At 44.8% G+C, this 19,517-nt stretch overlaps 1 protein-coding gene across 7 annotated transcripts in view; it reads left to right on the top strand.

The window, feature by feature from the left end:
- The window catches only part of ACP3 (acid phosphatase 3), an 88,158-nt gene that overhangs the window by 28,769 nt on the left and 39,872 nt on the right, over nucleotides 1-19,517 (top strand). For 4 of the 7 annotated variants that reach the window (XM_051818462.2, XM_017338011.3, XM_051818463.2 and 1 more), the window contains 4 exons: nucleotides 594-726; nucleotides 8,003-8,085; nucleotides 11,761-11,864; nucleotides 19,187-19,356. In XM_051818462.2, the coding sequence (XP_051674422.2) occupies nucleotides 594-726; nucleotides 8,003-8,085; nucleotides 11,761-11,864; nucleotides 19,187-19,356 (490 nt within the window). The remainder of the gene's footprint in view (nucleotides 1-593; nucleotides 727-8,002; nucleotides 8,086-11,760; nucleotides 11,865-19,186; nucleotides 19,357-19,517) is intronic. The other 3 variants (XR_007908674.2, XM_070072816.1, XM_017338010.3) reach the window with 1 other exon arrangement.

Below are 19,517 nucleotides of genomic sequence, written 5' to 3'. Positions count from 1 at the left end.
TTGCCCTACTGTATTCTTGCTCTGCAAAATATAATTACTCACTGACCTGGAGTTCAGCCAAAAACTACAGACTTGGTGGGAAAGGGCAATTCATTTTTGTAATTTTTTCTTCTGAAAATCAACAACACTGCTTACCACAGTAGAAAGCATTCCCTTTTTAAAAATGGTATGTCTTTATTTATTTGAGAGACTAGTCTTTCATTTGCCAATTAATTCCCCAAATTTCTGTTGTAACTAAGAGTAGGCCAGCCCAAAGCCAGTGGCTGGGAATTCTATCTGAGTCTCCCACATGAAAGGCAGGGACCCAAGTACTTGAGCCACCACTACTGCCACAGTGTGCATTAGCAAGATGCTGGAATTGAAAGCCAGGCCAGGGCTTTAACCCAGGTACTCTAATATGCTGTGGGAATATCCAATGCAGCATCTTAACCCTGCACCAACTGCCCAACCCACAGTAAGGAGTTTTCTTGGACAGCTATGGCAGAACAAGAAAGACTGTCCCTAGTAGCTCTTATGAGGTGAAAGAGGATTTCAAAAGTCAACAGAGAGAACAGCCTTGAATAAAAATGCATGTGTTTTTCCTTCTTTACTAGAGTGTTCACAATTTCACTTTACCTTCCTGGGCCACGAAGGAGACCATGACCAAGTTGAGAGAATTATCTGAATTGTCCCTGCTGTCCCTCTATGGAATTCACAAACAGAAGGAGAAATCTAGGCTCCAGGGTGGTAAGTACCAAAGAGATGTGAGGAACTTTCTGGACTTGTGGTTGGCTGACCTGGGGCTGAGTCCTGGTCCTGCACCTCAGCCATGTGACCTCAGACAGGCCATTTAATGACTCTGCAGCAGCTTTCATTCTACAAAACAGGGGTGAGGATAATGCCTACTTCATAGACAGAAAGAGGTACAGTGCCTCCGTGTATTCAAAAGGCGCCAAACAAGCAGCACCTGGGACAAAATACAAGCACTTGGGCCTCACTTTTACCTACTCTGAGCCTTAGTTTTCCATTCTGGAAAAAGGAAAGCTGTGGAACAAAGCTAAGTGATCCTTCCCATACTTTTTAGATAAAAAATGTTAAGCATTGTTGTTCAAGCCCCATGAAAACCAGCTGTGTCTTGTGGCCTACAGGATGAATGTATCAAGTAGGAGGTATGACAGAAATGGCCCATTTCCCTAAAACCCTGAGTAGTGGCCACTGTTCAAGTTGATAAAATATAGGGTAATTATGCATTGTAAATTGATATATGTTGAAAATAACAAATTTATGAAAAGGTTTGAATTTTCCTGTTGGAATTGTAAAGGGGCTGAGATTTATTTCCCAGTGAGGTCTCTTCCTTGAAAATGGCCTCGTGTACCATAGGACACCCTGCAATAATGAAGACAGAATCAGGCAAGGGGATGCTGGATGCTTGTACTCAGGAGAGGTGAGTGGAGGGAAGAAGCCAGGACCTGACAGAATAGGGACAGATGGTGGAGCCTGCGAGGGTAGTTGGGTGGGCACTGCATCTAGGGATGGGGTGTCAGCACAGAGGATGAAGAGCAGAGGAGGGTCTACTATGTCAGATTGACATAATTGTGGGGAGCAATCCGGACTGGACTAAGTTACTGGAATTGGGACTTATTCTATGCATCTGCTCTCCCACAATATGGCGCTGGGAGAGAAGTAAACAGCTTCCGCACAGCTGCCTCCAGTTCAACCAATTAACTGTAGGACTTGCTCCTGATTGGAGAGCAGCGTACTCGGCGTGTGGGCAGCCGAGTTGGGATTGGCGGAGGAGGACTATAAAGGAGGAGAGAGACGGCATGCACCAGGAACATCTATGGGGAACATCTAAGGGAACCCGTGCAGCCCCCGAGAAAGCCGGCCGGCGGTGTGCCGCTCCCCTGCGGAAGTGGGGAATGCGGCCAGGGGGAACTGCCCTTCCACGGAGGTGGAAGGGATAGTAGCCAACCCGGGAAGAACCAGCAGCAAACCCGGGGAGGGCCGAGCAGACGAAAGAACAGCGCAGGGTCCTGTGTTGCTCCTCCACGAAGAGGGGGAGCGACATAATGGTGCCGTGACTCGGATATGAAGCCTAGGCAGGGTTTAGTGTCGTTCCTCCATGAAGAGGGGAGCGACATAATGGTGCCGTGACTTGGATATGAAGCCTAGGCAGGGTTTAGTGTCGTTCCCCCATGAAGACGGGGAGCGACATAATGGTGCCGTGACTCGGATAGGAAACCTAGGACGGATAGGAAACTTAGGACGGATAGCAAACTTAGGAGGGAAGAAACGGGAAGAATTGGGAAAATATCGGAGAGAGAGACTAGCAAACAGCCTAGGGAAAAGCCGGACGAAAAGGGTGCCGGAAGAAGCTATTGAAAGCCTAGGCATAGATTCGGATACGGACTACGGGGGGAAGCTGGGAGAAATCTCTAAGGTCGAAAGCGAAAGTGAAAGCTAGAACAAACAGACTCGGACGCGGACTGTGGGGAGAGGCCAGGAGAAATGAGGGAGGAGTATCGTTGGAGGAAAGTTTGGGGAAACATACCGGGTAGAGAAAAATGTTAGGGAAATTGAAGCCGCGGGGGGCAGGCCAAGGTGGAAACGGAAGCCACTTTGGGGTTCTCAAGTTAGCCCGGGAATAGGGGGCGAAAAGTTGAAACCAGAAGCTGAGACGTAAGCCAGATTGGGATCCGTCTGATTAGCCTGGGGAGCAAAGGACGGGAAGCCAAATCGTGGGGCGGAGATGTACGCTGGGTTGAATTCGCCAGGCTAGCCCGGGGAACTTAGATTGAATGCTAGTGGCGGACACGTAAGCTACGCTGTGTTACTCGCGGAAGCCGCCGCGTGCAGAGAGAGCACGGGGCGTGAATAGATAGGGAACGGGGCTGGCGTAGGCCGTGGTTCAGACGCGAAAGGGTTAAGCGTGGAGACCGCGGAGCGCGCGAAGCCGAGCCGCGCAAAGCCGGGAAGCTGCGCAGATGAGAGAGGCGCGCGGGCTGAAGCGGCGCAGAGCCGGGAACCCGCCGGCGGGGCGAGGTGCCGGAAAGCCGCAGGGATAAGAGAAACAGAAGTTTTAGAAGTAAAGTGAGAGAAATAGGAATGGTGGAAGATAGAAGTGGAATGGGAGAAATAGGAATGCCCGGAGATAGAGAAATAGAGAAAAATAAGGCCTCCCCTCAACATGGCAACGAGAAAGTTTGGATTCGGTCTGCCTGATTAAGTGAGGCGATGAGCACGATGAGCACCTGCGGCGGCTAGCAGCTTATGCGCCGCAGGTCACCGAAGACAGGCACGAATTAACATCAGTAAAGCTTCCCCACAATGCAACAATTAGGAGGCTTGGATTCGGTCTGCCTGATTTAAGGCGGTAAGCGCCAGCAAGCAGCTCGACCAGAGTATGAGCTGCAGGTCACCGAAGATAGGCACGAACCAACACTAATAAGTCTCCCCCACAATAAGGCAATGAGAAGGCTTGGATTCGGTTTGCCTGATAGGTTTTGTAAGCCCCTGCGGGCAGAGCAGAGCATGCGCTGCAGGGCACCGAACACAGGCACGCATCAGCGCCTAAAAACCTCCTCACAATGGCGAAGAGAGGACCCGGATTCGGTTTTCCTGATTGATAGGACTTGTAAGAGCCTGTGGCAACTCTAGCAAGTAGAGCAGAGTGTGTGCCGCGGGACACCGAAGACAGGCGCGTATCAACGCTAAAAAATAAAAAGAAAGTGGGATCAACGCTAAAAAATAAAAAGAAAGGGGGATCTGTGGGGAGCAATCCGGACTAGACTAAGTTACTCGAATTAGGACTTATTCTATGCATCTGCTCTCCCACAATATGGCGCTGGGAGAGAAGTAAACAGCTTCCGCACAGCTGCCTCCAGTTCAACTAATAAACTGTAGGACTTGCTCCTGATTGGAGGAGAGCAGCGTACTCGGCGTGTGGGCAGCCGAGTTGGGATTGGCGGAGGAGGACTATAAAGGAGGAGAGAGACGGCATGCATCAGGAACATCTATGGGGAACATCTAAGGGAACCCGTGCAGCCCCCGAGAAAGCCGGCCGGCGGTGTGCCGCTCCCCTGCGGAAGTGGGGAATGCGGCCAGGGGGAACTGCCCTTCCACGGAGGTGGAAGGGATAGTAGCCAACCCGGGAAGAACCAGCAGCAAACCCGGGGAGGGCCGAGCAGACGAAAGAACAGCGCAGGGTCCTGTGTCGTTCCTCCACGAAGAGGGGGAGCGACATAATGGTGCCGTGACTCGGATATGAAGCCTAGGCAGGGTTTAGTGTCGTTCCCCCATGAAGACGGGGAGCGACAATAATTATGAAAGTTCAAACCACAGGAGACATTTCAGGTCAGATGGATTCATATATTCTAGACGTTTTGAGAAGGCTAGAACAATTGCATCAGGAATTGAGCCTTTCCCAGATGCTGCTTACTCCAAGACCAGGACAAGTCCATCAGAACCCCAAGAGACAGGCAAAGTATTCTGGGACCTAGACCAGTTTTCTTTCTTTTTTAAATTTACCTGTTTGTGAGGCAAATAGACAGAGATGTTCACTCAGGGCTGCATAAAGAGTTCAAATCATCAAATCATCAACCAAAAGAGAAATCAGTTCTAGTTGGAAAAGCAGGGTGGCACATCAGGCATAAGATTGAGGCAGGTTGTAACCAAGAGAGCCGCTCGTGAGGTATAAAACCAAGATGCTCAGGAGCAAATTCATGTGAGATGAACAGATTCGGCTGGGGCTGACAGTTAAGGAGAGTGGGCAGTAGTGGACGTGAGGGTGTTGCACCTGCTGTGCAGAAGTCCTGCTTGCACAGCACAGAGGCAGCCCCGATTGAAACACCCAAGTCCGTACTCCACATTAGGGCATGAGCAGCAAGACTCAGCTTCTCAGAAAGGAAGTGCATCTGGAGAGCAGTCTTAGACAGAACCTAGTGTGTTGGAGGAACTACCAGAATGGATCCAGACTATATATACAGCAGTACCCAGGGAAGAAGTTCAGTCTTAGGTGCTTAAATGCAAAGTATGCCAAGGGTGTTGTGTTGGCGACATAAGTCACAAGCCTCATTCTTGCCCACCAAACCAGCAGCATGCCCCAGTCCCAAGCTGGGTGAGACTCTTGATTTCTTTTCCAGCCCCTCACTACTCAAAATACAGCCCATTGCCCAGCAACATCAGCATCACCTAGCAACTGGCTGGAAATGAAAAAAAAAAAAAAATCCTCAAGCAATGCAAAAAAAAAATCCTTGTTTGGTTTAATGGGTTAAGAAAGCAGTTGGGAGTCTGGCATTCATATCAAAGTGCCTGGGTTCAAATCTTCATTCTAACTTCTGAAACCAATTTCCTGCTAATGGGCACCTTGGGAAGCAGTGGTGATGACTGGCTCAAATTTGGGAACCTGACACATACAAAGGAGACCTGGATTGAGTTCCCTGCTCCTGGCCTCAGACTGCACTCACCCACAGCTGATGAGAGCATTTGGAAGTGAACCAGTAAATGGGAGATATCTCTTTCTCTCTCTCTCCCTCTCAAATAGATTAATTAATAATAATAATAATAATAACAACAATAATAATCAAAGAAATATCAGGCCCTGCCAACCTGCATCATACCAGAATTCCAATATGCTCCATACCAATCAGTAATTGACCATAATCTAATATTAGATGCAGGGTGTTTACACATGAATAAGAAACATGTTTTATCCTAGAAGTTTGTTCTTATTTCCCCTCCTAGCCCCTTTACTACTAGAAGATTCCTTATGGGGGAAGCTGAGTCTCAGTTTGCTCTCAGATGAGGGTAGTAAGCTAGATTCTGTCTACAGGAGCCCTTTCCTGAGACATTCCAGGCTGGCAATCGTGTGGACTTACCTCCACTGCTTTTTGGAGGAAGTTCAGTGCCTCTAATGAGCCAGTTGATTGCTTCTTGCACGGTTCTGCCAAAACACAAGCTCAGTCCATTGTTCAGTTCTGGCTAGGCAAGGGAGCTGTGTCAGCTACATGCTTGTTAAATGATGAAACATCTGCACATGATCCTGCCCAGAAACATGCTTTGTCCGGGTGACAGAGTAACATGGGAACAGCAGGACTGTGGCCAGCATTTTCCAACCTTTGGCAGAACTTTTATTCCTTCTTTGGTGTCAAGAGTGGCACTATTCTGAAAGATACACACACTAAAAATAATATCCCTGAGGCCAATTTAGGGATAAAGGGCCAGTCATGTCAGTTAATGAAGACTTCTTGCTCCAGACCAGGGTTGGCAAACTACTGCCTGTAGACTCAATCTAGCCCATGGTCTGGTTTTGTAAATAAAGTTTTATTGAAACACAGCCACACTCATTCATTTACAGATGTCTACAGATTCTTTCATGCTGTCATAAAACATGGAGCTGAGTGGTGGCAGCAGATCCTGGTCCACAAAGCCTAACACTTTAGGCTGTGGCCTTTTATGGAAAAACTTGGCCAACCTTTGCTAGGGACCAGCTGTGAAGGAATGATGTTTACATCTCCATATCAGTGGTTTTGTCTGAGTGGTACATATCAATAAAAGATTCAGCAGGGAACTTAGACACTCTCTGCTACAATGGGGTCTAATGATTATGAACAAAGGCTTGAAGTTCAATGTGCTGGGTTCAAAACCCGATTCTGCTTACAAGTTGTATAATCTTGGACTTATTGCTAGCCTTCCTGAGCCTTAGTTCCCCCACCTATAAAACAATATTGATATACCTGAACCTGGGGATAATCGTCACCCCCTGGTTACTTCAGAAACAAGAACACATATATTCATTAGTGCAGCTGACCATCCAGAAACAAGAACACATTTTCACTAGTAACCCTGCAGCTGACCAAAAAGCACCTGTTGACCATAGGCAGGTTGCTGATTGCAGATAGCTATTATAACTCCCAGAAACTTGGCCACAGAGTTTAGTTCCAATGTTGGCTGAAGATCAAGTCAAATTCCCTAAAAAGTTTTCCAGGACAGAGAGATTTAAACTTGTTAGAGATGCAACATCCAGCTCTTTCCATTCACAGCCAAGGAAATGCCTGATCTAAAGAATAGACCACCTACATCTCTAATCAACCCTTTGCTGTACTAGTTATTGATGTATAGACCTATCTTTTGTCACTATTTTATGAGCTTGGGGGGAGGGGCATTCAGATGTTGCACCTATGTACCTATCACAGTAACTCGGTGCTATGATGCTCTGAGCCCACCATAGCTGCATGGACCATAGTATCTGGGATTATGGTCAGTCTCTTAACATCAATGCTCATCACCAAAAACAAACATAGCCAAACCACTGGCCATTCCCATGCCAGGAGAGCACACGTATAGTAAAACACATAGCCTTCAGTGCCCACAGATAGAATGGAGACTGTGAGTTGTGCATTTGCCTTTCACCACTCAGCGGCAACAAGTTAGGCCTTCACATATGAAGGGCAAAAGTGTTCCTCCATCAGAGACAAGCAGATACCTCAGGTGAAAGCTGTTGATGCTGGCTACCCCCAAACAGTGATACCTGGTTGGGATCCCCTGGAGACCTGGCCTACACAAAACAGCCCATGGCCTGCACAGGTCTGACTGTCAGAGAGCAGAAGCAAGGGAAGGAATAGAGAAGCCACCTGCTGTTCTGCTATTTCCAGTCATCTCTGGACAAGATCACTGGCTAACACTTGTCTTTTATGATATAAAATTCATTCCAAATTGGCCACCCTCATACCTCAAGCCATAACAAAATCTGACATGGTATGGCATGGGTAGGGTACAGGCACACAGCCTGGCTCTCCTTACCGGGCTGTGAGTCACTGAATGCCTCTAGCCTTCAGCTTTCCTTAGCTAGGCATGGACTTGAGAATCAGTGAAAAATAATGTATGTTCACCATGCTGCCTAACACATAGCAGATGCCTTCTTGAGTCAGGGTGGGGATAGTCTCCAACTTTACTCACAAACTTTACTCACAAAAGTGTAAGCCCAGATTTGGTTCAGCTCCATTGTTGATCTGTCTCCTTTAAGGTGTCCTGGTCAGTGAAATCCTCAATCACATGAAGAGTGTCACCCATTCACCGAGCCACAGAAAACTTATCATATATTCTGCAGTAAGTATCTCTGTCTTCATTGAACATCCGCTTATTCAAATGTGTGATCTCTGGAGGATGGAGCCTCCTCTTCATCTTCATTCCCCACTGCCCAGTAAGTGATAGACCCTTGCACAAAACTCTTAGAATTAAACCCAGCCTTCCAGCCCTTGAGGAATTGATGTAGAAATATATAAACAGTGTGTAAAGCATTATGGGAATTCCATACAAGCAAGTGCTTTGGTGCCTCAGAAGAAGCGGTCATTCCCTCTGCCCCAGGAGGGTGGGAATAAGGAACAGGAAGGCCTCCTGGACTAGGTGACACATCATGCAGGTCCAGCATGTGGTTTCTCACCAGTGTGTAGGGCACATGAAGGGAGTGATTTGGATAGCAGTAGAAGGCCAGGAACATTATGTGGAGGAGTTAGTACCCAGTTAGTAGAGGTTAATTGTGCTGCCCAGTAAGTAACCCAATGGCTGCATGCAACTATTGTGATTTAAATAAATTATAATGAAAGAGAATGAAAACCTAAGCGACTCATTTGCACTAACCACATTTCAAGGCCCAAGAGCCACAGATGGCAGTGGTTACTGAGTTGGCCAGGCAGATATGGAACGTCTCTATCATTATAAACGGTCCTACCACAGGCTCAGGATGTCTGAGTGGGAAGGCGGCTTAAAGGCCCCTCATGTCTGATGTGCTTCCTGATATGAGAGTAGCAAAGCAAAGAATGACTTGAAGGTGTTTGTGTAGGGAAGGTGGGCAGGAGTGACAGGACAGGAACCGTATTTCCAAAATTAACCCTCTTGTAGAATGAAAACAGAATATAGTGCTCAAAGCTTTTCTAATAGTCTAGAAAAATGGGGATGAGGTCTAAAACTAGGTGAGGAACAAAAGAGGGGAAAAATAACTAGGTTGCTGGGAAGACTGAGTGTACGTATCTCAGTGATGAACTGGAATGTGAGTGGAGGGTGGTGGTGTGGTAGGTGAAGCCACAGATGAAGGCAGGTGGTCAGGTCTCAATGTTGGGAAGAAGGGAGGAGTCATAAGGGAAGTGGTCTGGGGCCAGGTGAAAGCACTGCTTCCATAATGGGTCTGGGAAGCCACAGGGGTGTTCCTACCAAGAACTCCAGAGAGTAAAGAGGCTGAAAGAGAAAGAGAACTGAAACTCAAAGTTGGAGCTACATTTTGGGGTAGAAAGAAAACAGAAACCTGGAGAAGACTTACATCCGAGGGCAGAGTCAGGGGAAGACACTGCTGGGGGAGAATCTGAGAATGTGATATGTATTAAAAGAGCCCCCACGGGTGCAAACTGTTGAAAGCTTTACTTAATGTATACTAAACTGATCTTCTGTAAAAAAAAAAAAAAAAAAAAAAAAAGAAGAAGAAGAAGAAATTAGCAATTCCCAACTTGACTCTCACTGGGATTAAACATGACAATAGGTCTGATCTGATTTCATCATCATTTAAAAAATCATCTATTATTTTTCACTTTATGTTTCTGTGTGGGAGCAAACTGTTGAAATCTTTACTTAATGTATGCTAAACTGATCTTCTGTAGATAAAGAGAATCGAAAATGAATCTTGATGTGAATGGAAGGGGAGAGGGAGTGGGAGAGGGGAGGGTTGCGGGTGGGAGGGACATTATGGGGGGGAAGCCATTGTAATCCATAAGCCGTACTTTGGAAATTTATATTCATTAAATAAAAGTTAAAAAAAAAAAAGAAGTAGCAGCTAAGCTTCAGAGAGGTGAATGGTGTAGGTAGGCATCAGGTAACCACAACTAGGGACTTCAATGTCCCTAGTTTACATTACATTTACATTACATTACATTTACAGCAATGTCTCTTTGCTGTAAATCCTGCCGGACGATACCTCCTGACTTACACTGTACAGGCTCTTCCAGCAGAAAAGGCAAATGACTCTTTCAGATCCCAGCTCAGAATTTCTGTCGCAGAATCTGTACAACCACAGACCAACTCAGCTGATTCCCAGTGGCACAACACACAGAGCAGGCATCTGGAGGTGAGGAAGGAACACAGGTGTCCGTGTGCTCCGTGCAGTATCCTTGTCCCACCAGCCCAGTGCTGATTTCATCACTTCACAAGCCTCCAAGTCAAGGCCTCGTTCAATGGTTTTCAAACATGGCTGCACATTAAGAGCATCGGAGGAGCCCTTCACAAATGTGATTCCTGTACTCCACTACGGACCAATTAAACCAGGATCCCAGGGCATGAGGCCTGAATCAGGGTCTTCTAAATGCTGCCAGATGATATAACTCTGAAGCCAGTGCTGTGAACCACTGGGCAGGATGAAAAATTTAAATTTAATGGAAGGAAAACAAGAAAACCACCATTGTAAGTCCAGTTTAAGAAAAGGTAGTCTATGCAGAAGCCCTAAGTGAACTTAGACATTTGTATTTAGTTATAATTTTTTCCAATAGCTGATTCCCAAGAAATTAAAGTATATTTTGTCTGGAAAAAAAAAAAGCCCCTACGGAGTATGGAATGGGCAAGGAAACAGACCCCTGCACGCTGACCCTTCTCCCCTCACTGTCTCATGGCAAAGGCTTTCTCAGCAGTAGTTATTCTGGAGAAAAGTCATATGGGTACAAGGGCCCAAAGACTTGGGCCATCCTCTACTGCTTTCCCAAGCACATTAGCAGGGAGCTGAATCAGAAGTGGAGCTGCCAATACTCAAACCGGCACACATATGGGATATCAGCCCTACAAGCTGGGCCTTACACGTACTGCATCATTGCACTGGCCCCAGAATGCCTATTTTTGAATATGGAAGTCAGAAGGTTCAAATTATATAATCAGTGGTAAGACTGGAGCTGAAAACAATTCTACATATACCTTCTAGCCACTCTGAGGCAAACATTTAACTTTACAATTATTTATATGCTATACTCTCTACTTCTTTACATTTTATCCTTCTTGAATATAACTTCATGTGCCCCCCACAACTTTAAGATCACAGATGATACTCTTTTATAGGAAAATATAATCTAGCATTAATATATTCCAAAATATTTTAAAATTTGATGAAAATCAATGAAACAAACTGAAAAGATGCTATAATGAGAAAAGCCACAGTATTTAAAATCATAAGATTGATTCAAATTCATGTTCTTCCATTTGAGATTTATATGACAACAAGAACATTACTTAATATCTCTGGGTATCAAGGCAGGGGTGGGGGTGAGAGAGAATCTCCCATCCACTGGTCATACCTCTAATGCCCATAACATTCAGGGCTGGGTGAAGCTGAAGCCAAAACCTCCTAACTCCACCCAAGTCTCCCACGTGGATGGCAGGGACCCAAGTACTTGGCCATCATCTGGTGTCTCCCAGGCACATTAACAGGAAGCTGGTTGGAAAATAGAATAACCAGGACTCATACTAGCACTCTGATATGGGATGTGGGCATCCCAAGTGGTAGTGTTAACTGCTGCACCACAGTGCCTGCCCCCTTCATCTTTTAAATGTGAAAAATGATGTGCATGTAACTCTCGTTGCCTAGCACACAGCAGATGCTTAACCAAAATTAGTTCTTTCACTCTCTACTCATGAACTCACTGAGTGTATGGGAAAATTAATTGAGTCAGAAGCTGCTTTACAAGTGCTTAATATTTGTTGAATGGGAAGCTGAACCAGAGGTAAAAGATAATAATTTGCTTCAAATCTCTGCAGCATGACACTACTGTGAGTGGCCTACAGATGGCGCTAGATGTCTACAATGGCCGACTTCCTCCCTATGCTTCTTGCCACTTCATGGAGCTACACCTTGATAATGGGTACGTGTCTGAGAAATGCTTTTCCAAATCTGCATCCCTGGACCTTGGGTTATGAGTTACTGTTGTTATCTTGGCTTAAGGGCTGGGGTGACTGTTTGGTTTTCTTATCAGAGGGAAGATGGTGGTAGCAGCATCTTAGCTAGTCAAGGCTCTTTTTCCTTTGTTGTCCCGAGGACTCTTATTAGGAAACAGTGTACTTGAGAGTATACAAAGTGACAGCAATTACACTGCTTAGAAACACCATGGATTCTGGGAAGTATGCAGACATTTTATTGTTCTTTGGAAAACACAGTTTGATAGAAGTCACCAAGAGAAAAACAAATTATCTTGATGGTAGCCTCATAACCATATTCTTCCAATTAAAGACTTCTAACATATCTCTGTAGCTCTGGTGATCCATATCCACCAGTGAAGATTCTTAAAGCACAATTTCTGACCCATGTTTGCCTCTCTGCCACCTGATGTCAGCCTCCTGGCTGACCAGGGCTTAGGTAGACCTGACTGAAACATTAAAATCCATTCATAGTTTTCTCATAAAATGCATTTCTCACTAATTTTTTGAAGGCCCATTGTATGCATGAATTTCAACACGTTTGGCACAAAAATGAACTTATCTTTTCATTCCAAATTCTGTGAACTTTTTAAAGTGCTCTGGTCTTTTGCTTTCCACTCCAGGTGTTCACAGCAGCTGTGAACAGGACCAGCCTGATGGGGCCATCAAACTGGGCCTGATGCTCAAAGTAGCTCAGGCTTGTTTTAAAGATCCATTGCCACCATTTTCAATTTCTAAATACTTTATTTATTTATTTATTTTTTTTTGACAGGCAGAGTGGACAGTGAGAGAGAGACAGAGAGAGAAAGGTCTTCCTTTGCCGTTGGTTCACCCTCCAATGGCCGCCGCTGCAGCCGGCGCACCGCGCTGATCCGATGGCAGGAGCCAGGATCCAGGTGCTTTTCCTGGTCTCCCATGGGGTGCAGGGCCCAAGCACCTGGGCCATCCTCCACTGCACTCCCTGGCCATAGCAGAGAGCTGGCCTGGAAGAGGGGCAACCGGGACAGAATCCGGCGCCCCAACCGGGACTAGAACCCGGTGTGCTGGCGCCGCAAGGTGGAGGATTAGCCTATTGAGCCACGGCGCCGGCTTCTAAATACTTTTTTATCAAGGGGCCCTGTACTTCATTTTGCACATCTTGTAGTCCTGAATGTAAGTTTCTGGTCCCTGAGTTTGTTGAGACCTCATTGATTATAAGGAGAGGGAGTCATGTATAGTTATAGAAGGGTAGAGATTTCTTGAGCCTCTCATGGGATGCCAGGCATAGTGAAGTAGAATAAAAATTTTGCCCTGGCTCACCTTGCTGTTAGGTAGCTACAGGTGGGAGAGTCAGCACCCACAAAATGGAGACCAGCCAACATGGCAGAAAATGGGGATGAGACACAAAATCCTCCCCAAATAACAAGCCCTGCACAAGTCTGCCCTTTGGAAGGCCAGCTCTGGGTGCACAGTTGGCAAATCCAGCCTGAATCCCAAAGGCAAGAGAATCCCCTGACAATTTGGACCTCTCTCCTGTCTGGTGTCTGTACCCTAGTGGTCCTGAATAGACTGCATCTTCTCCCACTTTATCACCTTCTCTGACTGCCTTGAGTAAAGCCATGTCATGAATCAAGTGTAAGATATCTTGTTCAACCAAGTGATGTTGACATGCAGAAAAAATTTAACCAAGGGTCATGCACAGGTCCAGCTTGCTGTGGTACTAGGAATTTTTAATTGGCACTCCAGAGAAATATCAAAGGTTAAAGTTTATTGCTTTTACATTAGGAACAAGAAGGAAGCAAGTTAATAAATACTGTGTATGTCTGCTTATTAGGTCACCTTGACATTTAAAGTGATCTCGAATTTTCCCTATGAGAAAATAAGGAGAGGGAGAGAAATTTTAGATTTTCAACTATCTCAAATATATAAACTAATAAGACTGCAGATACAGCAACTCAATATGTTTAAAAGATTTAAGCTTTAGCCAAGTATAGAAATTTAGAATCATATTCTACATAAAATAATTCAATAAGGTGAAAGAGAGCTTTTTTACTATTTTTACATTTTATTAAACTATTTTTCTAAACTCTTGGTATGCATCTTTAACTTGTGTCTTCACTATGGGATCTAGTCTTGAGTTCTGTAAAACTAATAAGGAAATGATAAGGGAAAATTTGGTTTCTGGACAAACAAATCTTAAATTCTCAGAGGTTTAACCCAATAGAACTTAATTTATCACTTGTCTAAGAATCCAGTGCAGCATTTCCAGTAACATTCAGGGCAGCATTCCTGAGCAACAGGCAGTGCGGTGTTCCTGGGCTGTAGTCAGTGCAAGTGTCCCATGGTGCGGTGGTTCAGGGCACCTCGGGTTCCCTGTCTTAGAGTTACGGTTTCATGACTGCTGTGCTCACCTGCAGCAGCTTATAGAACGGAATGAGAGGGTGGAGAAAACAACTGCTCATTAACCACCTCAACCCAAAAGGGCCAGATGTCATCTCTGTACTTAGCAGGGATGGGGACCATCTAGTCCATGGCCCATATAAGATCTGCAGAATCATTTGTCTGGCCCTACCAAGGCAACCACAGATGGGACTTGAAATTCAGTAAGTCTATAGCAGGCCGATTTTTAAGTTGATAATTGTGTGCGGCCTGTGAATGATGTTATAAATATTCAAATGGCCCTTGGTAAATAGAAAAGGTCCCCCACCCCTGCATGGGCTGAAATTAGTCCCTTGGTCTTACTCAGGTGCAAGGGTGTTTGAGAAATGTAGTCACTTCTGAGCCATAATTCTATTCTATGGAAAGAGAATCCTGAGTTTTGATGGATTACTGTCATTTAGGTTCTATCATCTTGAGATAAAAGATACTGCCACTAGTAAAGTTATCCCAAGATATAAATACTCATCTATATAGTATCAGGGAAGTTCTTAAAAGCATATCTTTTTTTAAAAAAAATTTTATTTATTTATTTGAGAGGTAGAGTTACAGACAGTGAGAGGGAGAAACAGAGAAAGGTCTTCCATCTGTCGGTTCACTCCCCAAATGGCTACAACAGCTGATCCAAAGCCAGGAGCCAGGTGCCTCCTCCCAGTCTCCCAAGTGGGTGCAGGGACCCAAGCAACTGGGCCATCTTCTACTGCTTTCCCAGGCCACAGCAGAGAGCTGGATTGGAAAAGGAGCAGCTGGGACTAGAACCAGGGCCCACATGGGATGCTGGCGCAGCAGGTGGAGGATTAACCTACTGTGCCACAGTGCCGGCCCCAGAAGCATATCTTATAAGTGAGCATATGCAGTTACTATGCTTATATGTATTTTTAAAGTGAAGTTTTAAAAGGCTTGTTTAGATTCAGGACATGGGAGTGGGCAAGCATTTTTTGCATCAGACCCCCAAAGCATAGAAAACAAAAGCAAAAATGGGATTTCATCAAATTTTTTTTTTCATTTTCAATTCTCTTTATATACAGAAGATCAGTTTAGCATACATTAAGTAAAGATTTCAACAGTTTGCCCCCACACAGAAACATAAAGTGAAAAATAATAGATGATTTTTTAAATGATGATGAAATGAAATCAGATCAGATCAGACCTATTGTCATGTTTAATCCCAGTGAGAGTCAAGTTGGGAATTGATAATTTCTTCGTCGTCTTTTTTTTTTTTTTTACAGAAGATCAGTTTAGTATACATTAAGTAAAGCTTTCAACAGTTTGCACCCCCATAGAAACAAAGTGAAATATACTGTTTGAGTACTCGTTATAGCATTAAGTCTCAATGTACAGCACATTAAGGACAGAGATCCTACATGAGGAGTAAGTGCACAGTGACTCCTGTTGTTGACTTTACAAATTGACACTCCTGTTTATGGCATCAGTAATCTCCCTATGCTCCAGTCATGAGTTTCCAAGGCTATGGAAGCCCCTTGAGTTCTCTGACTCTTATCTTGTTCAGACAAGGTCATAGTCAAAGTGGAGGTTCTCTCCTCCCTTCAGAGAAAGGTACCTCCTTCTTTGAAGACCTGTTCTTTCCACTGGGATCTCACTCACAGAGATCTTTCATTTAGATGTTTGTTTGTTTGTTTGTTTGTTTGTTTTGCCAGAGTGTCTTGGCTTTCCATGCCTGAAATACTCTCAGGATTTCATCAAATTAAAGAGCTTCTGCACAGCTCAGGAAACAAGCAACAGGGTAAAGAAGCAACCTAAAGAACTGGAGAAAATATTTAGAAACTAAATATCTGATAAGGGATTAATATCCAGAACATATAAGAAACTCAAACAGCTAAATAACAACAAAAATCCAATTAAAAATGGGCAGTAGATGTAAACAGATATTTCTCAAAGGAAGACACATAAATGCCCAACAGGTACATGAAAAAAATGATCAACATACTGTCAGGGAAATACAAATCCAAACCATAATGGGATATCACCCCTCTCCAGTTAGAAGGTTATTATCAAGAGACAAATACTGAGGCCCTCACCGTGGTGTAGTGGGTAAAGCCACTGCCTGCAGTGTTGGCATCCCAAATGGGCATTGGTTCCAGTCCTGGCTGCTCCACTTCCAATCTGGCTCCCTGCTGATGTGCCAGGAATGGACCAGCCCAGCTCCGGCCATTGTGGTCATTTGGGGAGTGAACCAGCAGGTAGAAGATTCTCTCTCTCTCTGTCTTCTCTCTCTCTGTCTCTCTCTCTCTCTCTCTCTCTCTCTCTGCCTCTCTGTAATTCTGCCTTTCAAATATACAAGTAAATCTTTAAAAAAAAAAAAGACAAAAGATAACAAAGGCTAGCGAGGATGTGGAAAAAAGGGAACCCTTTCACACTTTTGTAAGACAAGATTAGTATAGCCATTGCAGAAAACTGTATGGTGGTGCCTCAAAAAATGTATGACTCCCATATGATGCAGCAGTCCCACTACTTGATATATATATAAAATCAGTAGAAATGAAGTCAGTCCATTGAAGAGACATCCTCAATGTTTATTGCAGCAGTATTCATAGTAGCCAAAAAATGAACAACCTAAGTGTCCATCCATTGATGAATGGATTTTTAAAAATGTGGTACATATACAAAATGGAATACTACTCAGCCATAAAAGGAACAAAATCTTGTCATTCAAAACAACATGGATGGAACTAGAGGTGATTAGGTTACGTGAAATAAACCATGCACAGAAAGACAAGTATTGTGTAATCTATATGTGTGTGGAAACAAACAAAAAAAAAGGTGGTCTCATGGGAGTTAAAAATATAATGGTAGTTACCAGAGGCTAGGGAGGGAGAGGGGAAGAACAGATGGAGAAAGATTGATTAACAGGTACTAAGAGTAAATTAGGGGCCAGCGCTGTGGCCCAGTGGGTTAACGCCCTGGACTGAGGCGCTGGCATCCCATATGGGCGCTGGTTCTAGTCCTGGCTGCTCTACTTCCCGTCCAGCTTTCTGCTATGGCCTGGGAAAACAGTGCAGGATGGCCCAAGTCCTTGGGATCCTGCACCAGTGTAGGAGACCTGGAAGAAGCTCCTGGCTCCTGGCTTCGGATCGGCACATCTCCAACCGTTGTTGCCAGTTGGGGAGTGAACCAGCAGATGGAAGACCTCTCTCTCTCTGCCTCTCCTCTCTCTGTGTAACTCTGACTTTCAAATAAATAAATAAATCTTAAAAAAAGAGTAGATTACAGTTAGAAAAGATTAAGAAGTTCTGGATTCTGTGGTACAGTAGAATATCTACAGATAATGATAGTGAACTGTATATTTCTCTATTTAAAAAAGCAGAAATATATGGTTTTAGATGTTTTCAACATACATAAATGTTAAATGTTTGAGGAGGTAAATAATATTTACTATGATTGGCTATTACACATGTACACATGTAATGAAATATTGCATAGTACCCCATAACTATGTACAATTTTTATTTGTTAAAATGATTTTTTTAATATTTATTTATTTACTCGGAAGACAGAATTAGAGAGAAGGGGTGGGGTATAGGGTGTCAGAGAGATATTCCATCTGCTAGTTCACTCTCCAAATGGCTGCAACAACCAGGGCTGGTCCAGAACTCCATCCAGATCTCTTCTGTGGGTGGTAGGGGCCCTGGACTTGGGCTGTCTTCCACTGCTTTCCCAGGCTTATTAGCAGGCAGCAAGATCAGAAGCAGAGCGGCCAGGATTCAAACTGAACCAGTGCTCATATGTGATGCCAGCTTCACAGGCAGTCGCTTAACTTGCTGGCCCTGTTAAAACAATTTTTAAATAAAATTGAAAAAAAAGTTAAAGGTGTATTTATAATATCCAAAAGTTGCAATTGTGAGATTACTACCCTAAGCTGGATCACTAAATCCTACTCAAATTTCTCTTCCTTAAAAAAAAAAAAGTTATTTGAAAGGCAGAGTTAGAGAGAGAGAGAGATCCTCCATCTGCCAGTTCACTTCCCAATGGCTGCAAAGTATAGAGCTGGGCTGGTCTGAAGTCAGGAGCCAGGAGCTTCCTACAGGTCTCCCACATGGGTAGCAGGGGCCCAAGCACTTGAGCCATCTACCACTGACCTCCCAGGCTACTAGCAGAGAGCTGGACTGCAAGGGGAGCTGCTAGGAAAACCGGTACCCGTATGGGATGCCAGCATTGCAGGCAGCAGCTTAACCCACTATGCTACAATACTGGCCCAAAATTTCTCTCTTGCCTATTTGATTTGCAACTAACATCCATAAGCCACTCATACTACCGAGTTTGGTTTAAGCCGTTGGACCTTCTCCAAATATTACTTTTTTTTTTTTAAATAAAGTATTGGGAAAGCCCTCCTTAATATTGTTGCCACCCCTTCCTTCCAAGAGATAATTTTTATAAAGCCTTGCATATATTCAAGCACACATGCTATACATTTTTTAATTCTATGGTTATGCCCTAGTTGAGGAGGGAGGGATACATTAGGGGAAAGACTGAAAGAGAATGGAAGAGAAGGAAGGAGAGGGCAATGAGGCACATGGAAGGGAGACAATAGGCTGAGGAAACCTACACTTTGTTTATCAGAGTCATGTCCAGAGTCCCATCCTGCCTCTTGCCTCCTCCTCTGATTAACATCCTGATCCCCACCTCATATGGCCCAGTTCATCAACATTTCCACCCTCCAGACTGCCCTGCTTGCCCACCTCTGATTCCCACACATAAACTGGCTAAAACCTCATCATCCCCAGATGTTCTTCCACTAGTCCTTCAACTGACATATTGCTGTTCAGGTGAAAAGCGATCCTTCAGAGTTCCACAACCCAGAACTCATGGAGCCCTCTCCTCTGCTTTCCCCTGCCAGGGAGTACCTGGTGGAGATGTACTATCGGAACGAGACACAGCACGAGCCTCATCCCCTCACGCTGCCAGGCTGTACTACAAGCTGCCCCCTGGAGAAATTTGCTGAGCTGGTTGCCCCTGTGATCCCTCAAGACTGGTCCGCGGAGTGTATGGTCACAAGCAGCCACCAAGGTACTGAGGACGTTTCGGATTAGTCTGCACACAGAGCTCTAGAGAAAGGGCACAGCATCTCATGCAGATGCTCGGGAATGCACTTTAGCCATTGCCTCCAGCTTAGAAGGAAATGGGTTTTAGGTGACAATTGTATGTTTCAAGAACCCCCAACCTCAGGC

The sequence above is a fragment of the Oryctolagus cuniculus genome, chromosome 4 (genome assembly GCF_964237555.1).
Source record: "Oryctolagus cuniculus chromosome 4, mOryCun1.1, whole genome shotgun sequence".
NCBI lineage: Eukaryota > Metazoa > Chordata > Mammalia > Lagomorpha > Leporidae > Oryctolagus > Oryctolagus cuniculus.
This window is presented reverse-complemented; position numbering and strand designations above follow the sequence as displayed.